The 13,238-nt window shown below is 36.8% G+C and overlaps 1 protein-coding gene across 3 annotated transcripts in view; it reads left to right on the forward strand.

Moving 5' to 3' along the window:
- The window catches only part of npffr2a (neuropeptide FF receptor 2a), a 30,650-nt gene extending 17,878 nt beyond the window's left edge, over positions 1-12,772 (forward strand). For all 3 annotated transcript variants that reach the window (XM_058776425.1, XM_058776422.1, XM_058776423.1), the window contains one exon: positions 10,977-12,772. In XM_058776425.1, coding sequence (XP_058632408.1) covers positions 10,977-11,817 — 841 coding nt within the window. In that variant the 3' untranslated portion in view covers positions 11,818-12,772. The remainder of the gene's footprint in view (positions 1-10,976) is intronic.
- The last annotated feature ends 466 nt before the right edge of the window (positions 12,773-13,238 follow it).

Consider the following 13,238-nt stretch of genomic DNA (forward strand, 5'->3'; position numbering starts at 1 on the left):
TCGCGTTACTGTAATTGAGTAGCTTTGAGTAATTTTTTTAAATCTGTAATTTTACTTTTACTTATGTATATTTTGTTTGAAGTATTGTACTTCGCTACATTTTAAAACACATTAATTACTGAGTAAAAAAAAAAAAAAAATGCTCCCTGGAAACTACTGCAGTAAATAATGGGCAGGAGAACAAACTGGCACTAAAATCACAAGAAAGATGGAGATGGACAAGACAGGCGTTATGGTGCAGACCAAGCTGAAAATGAAATCCCGTCGTATTCTGTTGAACTTGAACTTGAAGGAAATGAAGTGAACCCCTGGTCATGTTTATGCTCTACTATGCAATGTAAGCTGTGTTTGCCTAGGGAGACCAAACTAGCAGCTTATAAAATCTCAACATCACCCCTTCGCAAGCATGTAGAGGTAAGGTAAATACTTGCATCGTTGCATTGGTGGTTAAAATGAAGCTTTGACAGTTTAGCCAAAGTTTCCGCACAAATTAGACCAAAAGACAGTAGCTGCGTTTCCATCCACCTATTTTTAATACGCATTTTAGAATATCACATAAAAAAAAAAGCTGGATGGAAACGCCAAGATGCGCATAAATTCTAAAAATGCGCATGAAAAAATTGTTTTTCCGATAAGAAAAAAAATGTGCATAAACTACGATGGAAACACATTTACCGAATAAATTCCTCCATGTGCATCGAAAAAGTCATGTGACTTGCGATGGGACAGGATAACTTGACTAACCAGTGGACTGATCCTGTTCACAGCATCCATATGTTGTTATGGTCATTCTGAAAAGCCTGAGCAAAGTCTGTCGTCAAAGTATTTCTGTATTGTCTTACATGACTGCGTTCCCAAACAGCAGGCATCCTCCTTTGAAAGTAATGACCGCATTTTGTGTCTTGTCTGTTCGCTCTGAGGTGCAAGTAATTTATGTCATATATGAAAATTATTATATTCAGTGGCTTCTCCTATATTCTTCGTGATATTTAGTGCCACAGTTTACCAGGAAGTGACGATTTTGTTCTCTGTAGCAGGGTTTCCATCCAAAGTTGCGAATTTAACTTATGCGCAAAATTGGAATATCGCATAAAACATTTGCGAACAAGCACCGTTTCCATCCAAGGAGTCAAAGAGAACAAAATCGTCACTTCCTGGTAAACTGGCACTAAATAGCCTATAGAAAACTAAGATAAGCTACTGAATATAATAATTTTCATATATGAAAAATTAATTGCGCCTCAGAGCGAGCAGACGAAACCAGTGTTAATTTTGTTGACGAAACTACGTCAACTACATTTTTTTCACTGACGACAATGAGGCGATAATGAACGAAAACTTTTTTTGAATGACAAAAAATATGACGTAAATCTATTGACATTTATGTCAACGAATAAAAACGAGACGAAAATGTTAGGGAGGGACGATTTGGGAAGAGATTCATTCAGAACGAATCTGCTGCATAGGATCATTGATGTTAATCAAGCAACAAAAGAAAGACAGAAAATCACTCACTGCTCTTGACTGAATCACTTTAGTAGCCTTAAAGATTAATCTAAAATTATTTATAGAATTAAATATGTCTGCTTGAAAGAATGAAGAATATGGTAAACAAGTTGTTATAAAGAATGCATAATTAGCCTATATAACCATTGTTATTTCATTAAAAAGTAGATCATGTTCTTGTTCTTTATGAGAAGTAGTTTTATTGAATTTTAACAAAGGCATGTTGTGTGTCACCACAGTTAAATCGCAGTCTATCATGATAAAACCTTAATATCAAACCTATATAATGATTTTGGAAATTTTAGAGAAATGCTTAATAAATGCACTGTAACTAAACCCATTAGAATTTACTGTAGATTTAGTCGACTAAAATCTTATGATATTTAGTCGACTAAAACTAAAAACAATTAAGATGACTAAAATATGACTAAAACTAAATGGCATTTTAGTCAAAAGACTATGACTAAAACTAAATCAAAAGTTTCTGTCAAAATTAACACTGGACAAAAAACACAATAAATGCTGTCATTGCTTTCGGAGGTGAATGTTGCTGTTTGGGAACATAGTCGTGTAAGAGATTTATACAAAATGCTTTGATGACAGACTTTGCTCAGGCATTTCAGAACAACCATAACAACATTTCAGATGCTGTGGAACGAGATCAGTCCGCTGCTAGTCAAGTTATCCTGTCTCGTAGCGCAAATTCACATGACTTTTTTTATGCACTTGGAGGAATTTATTCGCAAAATGCATTTCCATCTCCCATTTGTCATGGTGCACACAGCAGGGAGGAACGAGGAGACGAGGATAACTTAAAATAACAGTCTTTAATAAATCCAAAACAGACAGGGAAAGGCTGGGACACACAGGAACGCCGGGGAGTAACGAGTAGACCAGACAAAATCTAACTAAACGGGCATGAACTAAATACACATGACAATAACAGATAATGACTAACACACAGGTGGATGAGAATTAACTGTTAAGCACACTTAACACGGACAGGAACATGACCAAATAAGGACACAAGAAGCGGGAACACAAGACAAACACGACAGAGGACTGACACCATTATTCGCATTAACCCTTTTTCGCACAAGTCAAAAACCACCTCAAGCGAGCATAAAACTTTTTTGCGAATTAAGGGATTTTTATTCAAAATTTGGCGTTTCTATCACTCGTTTCTCATGCGATACTTCAAAATGCACATTAAAACAGGGTGATGGAAACCCAGCTTGTGACTCGTTGGATGGAAACGGTGCTTTATTCGCATACCCACACGGTCTTGGCCCAAATGTGATCTCAAGCTGGCACTGCTGGTCTCCTGTCGGCAGTACCCATTCAGCCAGAGCTGGGCCATGTGTGGCAATGATGGCACGGCGTGGATCACGGCAAACAATATGAGGGCCAATTGTTGGTGGGATGAGTGTGGCCCAGATCAGGCAGTGACCTGACAGCATATTATGAGACCCATGAAAAACAAGATAAATAAAATATGATAAAATGAACACAGGAATTTTAATGAAGTGAAGTATTGTTTAAAATTAATCTTTGAAATGGCAAGTCAAAACAGAACAAAACATTATAATTTCAAAATTAAGCAAACCAGTAAATCAGTCAACTGCATTAAACGGCACTTAATTATAATTTGATTATATTTTATATTATTATTCGCTGTACAAATAATCTTAGAATCCTTACATGGAGAGAGAGAGAGAGAGACAGAGAGACAAAGACACTCATAGACTCAATCAAATCTATAAAAATCGGAAAATCATACATTTGGCTAAAAATCCAAAAGGATATTGTGTCCACAGACCGTCACATATTCTTGTGTGCCACATACTTACCCCCGGCTGAATCTCCCTATTACAATGAAGAAACCTTTTCTATCCTGCAAGACGAGATCTGCCATTTCCAGACAAAAGGAAATGTTTTAATATGTGGCGACTTAAATGCCAGAACTGGAAATGAACCCGACTTTGTCAACACACAAGGAGACAAATATATTACAAACACCTGCCACTCTCTGCCCTCATATCACCTCAGAAAAAATTATGACAACTTCACAAACAAAAGTGGGAGGAGCCTACTACAGCTCTGTCAATCACTGGGCCTGTATAGTGAACGGTTGCATACGAGGAGACTCTTTTGGTTGTTATACCTTTAATTATTTTCTTGGTAACAGTACTGTAGATTATTTCATCACAGACATTGATCAAGTGCATCTCAGAGCATTCACAGTCAGTCCTCAAACACCTCTGTCAGACCACTGTAAAATTACACTCTATCTAAAACCAACTCAAAACAATGAAATATGCAGACAGCCCTCTCATTTACTAAGGCTACATAAATCCTACAAATGGACAAAAAACAGCAAAGAAAACTATCAAAGTGCAATAGAAAGCCAAACTATCAAATTATTATTGGACAAATTTATAATTAACACATATCCACAAAATAAAGTAGGCATAAATTTGGCACTAAAGGACATTACATATATATTCCACCAATCAGCATCCATGTGCAATTTGAAAAAAATCATCAAAAAGAAAACCAAAAAACACCAATGAAAAGTGGTTTAATGATGAGTGTAAAAGAATTAGAACGACAGTACGAAATCTATCAAATAAAAAACACAGAGATCCTGACAACCAAGAACTCCGCCTTCAATATCATGAAGCTCTTAAAGTGTACAAACAAACTCTAAACGCAAAAAAGGAAGAGCATACAGAACAATTATTTCAAACAATGGAGGAATCAATAAATACCAATAACTTTTGGAACAACTGGAACACTCTCTATAGACCACAAAAGGAAGAATTGGCCATTCAAAATGAGAACATATGGAGGACACACTTTGAAAATCTGTACAAAACAATTGAAACAAATCCTGCTCGAAATGAAATAAAAACCAAATTAGAAATCCTGAAAGAAAAAATTAAAGACAATCAGAATTCCCTGGATTTCACAATCACAGTAAATGAGCTAACAGACAGACTACATGCACTGAAACCCAACAAGGCATGTGGCATTGATGGAATATTAAATTAAATGATCAAATACACAAATGACAAATTCAAAACTGCAATAACCAAATTATTCAACATTGTTTTGAGTGTAGGATATTTTCCAGACACCTGGAATCAAGGCCTAATTACACCTATCTTTAAACAAGGAGACAAGTTTGAGCCAAACAATTACAGAGGCATATGTGCCAATAGCAACCTGGGGAAAATATTCTGTTCGGTTATTAACATACGATTACAAAACTTTCTCAAAACCCACAAAATCTTGGAAAAAAGTCAAATTGGATTTCTGCCCAAACACAGAACATCTGACCACATTTATACCCTCCACACTATCATTGATAAGCACGTACACCAAAACAAAACCAAAATCTTTGCTTGCTTTATTGACTTTGAAAAAGCTTTTGATTCAATCTGGCATGAAGGACTCTTTCTAAAACTACTGGAAAACGGGATTGGAGGGAAAACTTTTGATCTAATCAGCACCATGTATAAAAACAATACATGTGCTGTAAAAATAAGGAACAAACGAACAGATTTTTTCTCTCAAGGACGAGGAGTTAGACAAGGTTGCCCATTGAGCCCCACTCTGTTTAACATTTATATAAATGAATTAGCCAAAGAATTAAAAATTTGACCGCCCCGGCCCAACCCTAACTGAATCAGAAATCAAATGTCTCCTCTTTGCAGATGATTTAGTCATTCTGTCAAAAACAAAAGAGGGACTACAACAGCTCCTTGATATCATAGAGACATTCAGTCAAACATGGGCTCATAAAATTAATAAAAATAATGATTTTTCAAAAGAGACCCAGGTGTAAGGAAAATAAATACACATTCAGAGCAGGAAACCAGGTCTTCCACCAACACACTCGTGTATACACCTATCCGGGACTAAAAATCAGCTCAACAGGAAACTTCAATCTGGCTGTGAATGCACTGAAAGCAAAGGCACTGAGTCTTCAACATGATCAAAAATACAATTCAGTATGAAATTCCAATTCAAACCTGGCTAAAAATCCTAAAAGCAATAATCGAACCAATTGCACTATATGGCAGTGAGATATGGGGACCTCTAAAAACCCAAGATTTCTCTAAATGGGAAAAAGAAGAAATTGAAATGATGCACACCCAAATTTGTAAAAATATCTTAAAAGTTAACAGAGCGACCCCAAACAACTCGTGCAGAGCTGATTTAGGACAATACCCACTATTAATTAATATTCAAAAGAGAGCTGTGAAATTCCACCAGCACCTGAAATGCAGTGAAATGCTCTTACCAGGCTGAAGTCCTGCAGTGGCAGGAGCAGAACCTGCAGAAGAGCGCACTTTTACAGCTGGTACTCAAACTACACCCAAACCAGCACAACACAATCAGGCCCAACCAAATCACACAGTTACAGAAACAAAACTACACTGCCTATTGGAAAGATGCCACTAAAATACAAAAGAAGATGGAGCTGTATTTACACCTGAAAAGAGACTACAAACCAGCAGAATACCTGAGCTGTGTAAAAGATCACAAATTAAGAAAGACACTAACGAAGTACAGACTGAGTGATCACTGTCTGGCTATAGAGAGAGGACGACACAGACAAAGATGGCACCCACGAAAACAGAGACTGTGTTCACTATGCTCGCAGAAAGAGGTGGAAACAGAGGAACATTTTTTGCTGCACTGTGATCACTATCACAACATTAGAGCTGCATATTTCCCCAAATTCCAACAAATTAAACCAAATTTTATGGCATTACTAAATGCAGAAAAATTAAGTCACATTTTAGGGGAAAATTCCAAAATGATCACAACAGCAGCAAGATATGTATCAGCCTGTCACAAACTAAGACTTTCAGCCAGTGGACAAAACTGAAGCAAGATAGTTTCTTGCATGTTGTACAAAGTTTATTTATTTATTTATTATTATTATTATTATTATTTTTTTTTTTTAACAATGTCTTAAATATTTTTCTTGTTTGTGGAAAAAAAAAGTATACATGTACATATTTACTTAATTATTTTACAGATCTATTCTTGTTCTATGTTTTATATAATTGTTTGTTCCTTGTTCATGTAATGGACAATGCTTTGGCAATACTGTGCAAGTCATGCCAATAAAGCTAATTTGAATTTGAATTTGAGAGAGAGAGAGAGAGAGAGAGAGAGAGATTTAACCATTATCATGTAATATTTATTTGGTTTACCATGGGGCACATAATTTTATTAATATGCTGTCATGCACAAGCATTAAATAAAATGATCATAAAAGTATTTTATTTTTATTAAAATCCTCGGTATCCGTGTGATGCTTTGTGTGAGGGACAGATCCAAATTCAAACCATTCATCAGCAATATGTATCTCCTTCCTCTGTAGCTATAGTAACAATTTCAAAATTTGCCGTTAGGAAGCTTTACAAATTTTACGGCAGCGATATCAAACGGTCATTGGCTGTTTCCCAATATGCGTTCTTCAGCGGTCTTGCATCCTTGAGTTCTCGTTCTACGTCATCATTAACTGTCGAAGTTCAGTTCCAATTCTCAAGAACGCAAGTACAGAGGACGCATGAAAGTTCTCGGATGCAAGTAGGGCTCGTTGCAGCCCACAAGATCCAGGAGGCGTGGTTGGATCCACATCTAGGGGGTGGAGATTGGTAGGTTTAGGGGTGGAGATGGGTGGGTTTAGGGATTAGGGAGTGGAGATGGGTAGGTTTAGGTATATGTAATGTGGGAGGAGTTGGATCTGGATCCAACCACGCCCCCTGGATCTTGTGGGCTGCAGCGAGACGCTCCTCCCCGGATGTGTTCTTGATATCGAGGATGCATCGAGTGCAGACTTGAGAGAATCGAGCCGTTAGAAATCCCAGAAGACGCTGCGGGAAGCCGGTGTACGGAAGCCTGTAAGCTTTAAACTCACTCTCGCAAATACTTGACGGCTCTTGAAAGTAAACATTTATCTTATAAATTATTTATTTTAATAAAGATATAATACACAATACAATAATATAAAATATTAATATTCTGTATTGGGTCTGGGCTATATAAGGCTCAGGTGTGGCTCAGATTTGGGGACTCTGGTTTACTTAAGGCTGAGAATTGGTACCAGTAATAACACATGTTTTGGCCCAGTTCAGGGCCAGTTCAGGGTGATTACTGGCTGAGATTCGGGCTGGTTATGGCCCATGTGTGGCCCTTGTGTTTAATCCAGTTTTGGGCCACTTCAGGGCCATCATTTTTGTGGTACTTGGGCCGAGGGAAAAGTGGTTGTGTGGCCTGGAGCTGGGCCAGAATAGATTTGGGTTACACTTTATATTAGGTGGCCTTAACTACTATGTACTTACATCAAAAAAATAAGTACAATGTACTTATTGTCTTCATATTGCATTGAAAACACTTTTGCTGCTATTGAGGTGGGATATGGGTATGATTAGGGACAGGTTTGGTGGTTTGGGTAGGTTTAAGGGTGGGCTAAGGTGTAAGAGATGGGTTGACAGTGTAATTATAAATGTAATTACAGAAATTAATTACAGATGTAAGTACATATAGGTATTTTTTAAAATATAAGTACAATGTAAAAACATGTATGTACACAATAAGTGCATTGTATCAAATGATTAATTTAAATGTAAGTACATAGTAGTTAAGGCCACCTAATATAAAGTGGGACCAAGATTTGCTATGTGGGTATGTTTTATGCGATATTCCAGTTTTGCGCATAGGTTTAATTCAATCTTTGGATGGAAACATAGTTAGTGGTGCAGGGAGTGCAATATATGAAGAGTTCAGATGCAAAAACCTCTAAGTGCCATCTGAAATTTTTCTTCTAAAATTAACATTTTTATCAGGCTCCTATATATATATGTTCAGTTATTTTACTGTAATTGTATAGAAAAGGAGCTATACATTGCCATTAGAGTAAAATTACTGAATCTAAACACAGTAGCATGATGAAAATGCTCATTTTAGATGAAAATTTCAGATGGCACTTAGAGGCTTTTGCAACTGAACTGAACTCTTCATATATTGTCTGCGATAATATCGTAATTGTTGTTTTAACGATGTGTGATTTGACATTATCATTATTTTGCCAAAAACCAAACAAAACACTCCTACAGAGTGCCATGAAGTCTAGTAGATTAGACTAGTGTGCGCGCACATTTAGAGTGCGTTCTTTCACTGCGTGATTCAGTCTGTTAAGATGCATTTAGGATGATCACAAAGTTGAAGATATAGGGGCAGAAAATGTATATATTTATATAATTTCATATAGTAAATCAATATCACACGAAGAGTGCCATTTTTTCTCCAAAAATCAGCATGATTACATACAGATTTTTTTTTTTTACAACAGTTCAATGAACAAGATGTTAATTAAAAGAGACTTGCATTTTAGACACCATATTGCCTGTTTTTGCTCTATTTCGACAACAAAAATAATTCCAAACACAGCCACCATAGCACAGATATGTTTAATTAGGGTTATATCTAAACTGTGCAGGCCTGTGGCCCTCCAGGAACTGAGTTTGACACCCTTGGCCTATCCCATTTTTGCCTCCCTCCCACTGATAAAATGTAACTAAGTAATTTTTACTCTGAGTAAATTTTAAATTAGCTACTTTTTACTTTACTTGACTAGATTTTTAGACTGGTACTTTTACTTGTACTTAAGTAAAATTTCATTAATGTAATGGTACTTTTACTTGAGTAGAATATTTTCATACTCTTTCCACCTCTGCCGCCTAGACAGGGCTTACTTCTGTGTAGGCATAGATTCTATATGGCAAATATTAGGTGCTAATTGCAGAAATATGTGTGTACCTCGGATCCGCAGCCACATCACCCTTTCAGTCTATTTCTTTGGCGCACCACACATTTTATTTAGCTGTCCAGTTATCAAAATCTGTGTGGCAAAGCTGCGTGACATTTACATTATAGTGAAGCGCAGACCAGTATCGATTTTATTGTGAATATAAAGCTATATTACAGTTTTCATTATTATTGAATAATAATAATTTTTTTTTTCATAGAGAAATTTATATGATACTGTCATTATCTAACTGCATGTTACACATGTATATAATACATGCTATTTTTATAGAAAAGGGCATTTTTCTAACTTTATAAAATATATCTGACACCTTTAATATTAAATTCCTGAATTTAGTCAATACTTGAAAAATATGACATTACAGGTGTTACCAATTAAATCAGTACCAACCAAAGCCATCCTTGCACTGTGGCACAGAAGCTGCATCTTAAGTTGAATTTAGATGTATTTACACAATTAATGCTGCTCAAACGGCAGTAAATGCATTAACACAGCAATTGCATTATGGAATGAGATTAATGTTTTAAATAAAAACATTTTGAATACCCTACAGAAATATGAAATGAGTGACAAAATGAAACAATTGGATACTTGAATTATGAAGGTTACATCGCCAGTAGGTGGCGGCAAGTCATTGTGTTGATGAATGAGTCATAGAGTCATTAATTCAACCGATTCATTCAAAATGCTGATTTGTTCAGTAGCAAAGCAAATGGGACATTGAACCACTCACTCGATTCATTCAAAGACTCGGATTCATTCAAGAATGAAACGTCTGTGTTTTAAGTCAAATAAAACACACTGTGCTGTGTCTAAAATGAAATCAATTTATACTCATTATTAATTAAACTGTACTGTCTAAAATAAAAGTTAGGACTGCTGTGTATTCACACTAAAATCAATACTGGTCTGCGCTTCACTATAATGTAAATGCATTCGCCCCGTGTTGTCCAGTTCGCCACGCAGCCTTGCCACACAGATTTTGATAACTGGACAGCTAAATAAAACGTGCGGTGCACCAAAGAAATAGACTAAAAGGGTAATGCTGCAGATCTGAGGCACATACATATTTCTGCAATAAGCACCTAATACTTGCCATATAGAATCTATGCCTACACAGAAGTAAGCCCTGTCCATTTGTTAGTCTGGTTGTTTGATGAGAGAGCGACGAAATGCAGGAGTTGCAATAAATGCTTTAAGAGCGAAGGACTCTTATTCTTTTGCACAGAACTGAAGACGACATGATGACGGCACCGTTTCATTTTTGCTTGACCAATCAGTGAAAAGGGGCGTTTAACTCCCTCCCACACGTGGAAATCAAACATTCAAGCTGTTTATCCATTTTCTACCCATGAATGTAAAAAGGAAAGATTAAGGCGAATTCTTGTCTTTTCATGGTTTTGATAAAACGAAAAATGAAAACGGTATAGTTTTCTCATGTTTCTGTTTTCAATATTAAATAAAAAAACAAGTGAACATGGTACACGGACCAAATTAATACACTCTTTTTAAAAATACTTCAAAATCACTACAAAGGCACCTCTTGTCATTTGTTTCATATCTGACACAGCTGTTTCTCCAAAGAGCTGTTAAATGTTTAATATGTTGTCTTTTGCAGATTCAGATGTATTGTGTATCCCTTCAAGCAAAAACTGACAATATCAACAGCCACCCTTATCATCATGATAATCTGGGTCCTGGCAGTGTCCATCATGTGCCCCTCTGGTGTCATGCTTCAGGTGACTAAAGAACAAAGCATCCGCGTGTTCCTGGGAGATGGAAACCGAACTAGCCCTTTCTACTGGTGCAGGGAAAATTGGCCTAACCAAGAGATGAGGAAGATCTACACCACCGTCCTGTTTGCCAACATTTACCTGGCTCCTCTGTCCCTCATAGTGATCATGTACGCAAGGATCGGGATTACTCTGTTTAAAACAGCCATGCCGGCAGGCACCAAACCAGGCCACGATAACCGCCACTCTGTGTCGAAGAAAAAACAAAGGGTGATCAAGATGCTCCTCATCGTGGCCTTGCTCTTCATCTTGTCCTGGTTGCCTCTGTGGACGCTGATGATGCTAACAGACTATGTTAAACTTACTGAACATCAATACATGCTTATTAACATCTACATCTACCCTTTTGCCCACTGGTTAGCCTTTTTCAACAGCAGCGTCAATCCGATAATCTACGGGTTCTTCAATGAGAACTTCCGCCGTGGATTTCAGGCCGTGTTTAAGTTCGGCCTGTGTCCTGTCGGCGGTCAGCATCGGACCTATTCTCACAGAGTGCAGGGCAATTCTGTGCAACCGGTGAACCCGCAACCCTCCACAGAGCCCATCTCTCTTAACAGCCTGGAGAACAACAGCTCGAGGAGGATGAACCACGTCAACGAGCAAGACTTAGTGATGGAAGATCTAGAGAAAGTGTCTGAATGCAGCGTGGAAGGAGCTTCTCTTTGAGAGGCTTAATAGAGAGGAATAGTATGATTGCAGGTTTATTACATCTCAAATGACAGACTATTATTTACATGCATTTTTAAAATGACATTGTTAACATTATACAGCTGTGTATAAAATGGATTTTACTTATTTTGAATAGTCGTTTGCTGCTAACGTGAATGTACTTACTGATGTTGTCAGATACGATTGGGCACATCTGCCAGTTTATCAACTGTAGTCTTGTAAAGTTTACAATCAAATTAAATTAAAAAAACATTATTGTAAAATTATGTATATACACAGAATCATGTATAGTGATGTAAACATATGGGGTTTCACAGTACATCATTTTATTTATTGATTTATTTTTATATGCACGTGAAAGTATCAGAACTGCCATAATCCAGAATCGTTTATTGTTTCTGGATAATAATGTGGGATTTTAGGCACAGCATTTACATCTTAATACTAACATTAAACCTTCATACCTCTTCTGTGACAGATCCCTTGAAACGCTGGAATGGAATTTCAGTGGGAGGGTTTTATGGACACTATTTGTTAGCTCATGCCAAAACAGGGTAAATTGAGCCATGATAGAGATTAATCTTAGTGTTTGCTGTTTGCACAAATAGCAGAACATAATAGTCATAGTAAGTCAAACTTGCCTTTCTGCCCTGACTGACAGTTGTATGGGCAACAGTAATAGTTGAAGCACAAGTCTGGATGTAGCACTGTGATTCACTTGCCTAAGGCTGATGTGCTATTCAAGCATGCTTTCACCTCAAGTTTGTTTATGCCAAACCTATTCATTACCTTTTTAACCTCTCTTTTTGCATATTCATAAATTATGAGTTTCCTGCCATGTAGTTTTTAACTACCCCTTCCCTAGGCCTGCATTATCTTGTGACAGTTTCGCAAAACATGTACTGTTGTTGTCATGAAACTGTTAAAGTCAGATTGCAGTGACTTTAAAGGTGAACCGCAACTCTCTGTTTAGATCCTTCAGGGGGACAGCACAAAGTTTTGGAATGATTGTGTCTGGCTGTTCTATTTTGTACTTCTTTCTCGCTGTGATTCAGCTGAACTTACGTTGATGTATTCATGTGTCTGACATCAGAAAGTTCTGTTTCAATATTTCTTTATTTTTATTTTTTAATTTGTATTAAAAATAAATCTTTTCACACTGGGAAGGAAGTTCTGAAAGTTTTAGTAAGGCTCACTGTTTTGCATCTATGCCATATTTACAGACACACTCTAGTTTGTTTTAGTAAAGTTTCAGAATATAGGCTATGCCTGTGTTTATTTCAGTTTATGTTTTGTAGTTCTACCCTGAATGAATGAATGTCCTACATTAACTGTGAATGTCAGCAAAAGTCTTTTCTCTCCCTCAAATAGAGCAAACCATTTCCATTTATCAGACTATTTTGATTCAAATTGTGTGA

The sequence above is a fragment of the Onychostoma macrolepis genome, chromosome 05 (genome assembly GCF_012432095.1).
Source record: "Onychostoma macrolepis isolate SWU-2019 chromosome 05, ASM1243209v1, whole genome shotgun sequence".
NCBI classification, from domain to species: domain Eukaryota; kingdom Metazoa; phylum Chordata; class Actinopteri; order Cypriniformes; family Cyprinidae; genus Onychostoma; species Onychostoma macrolepis.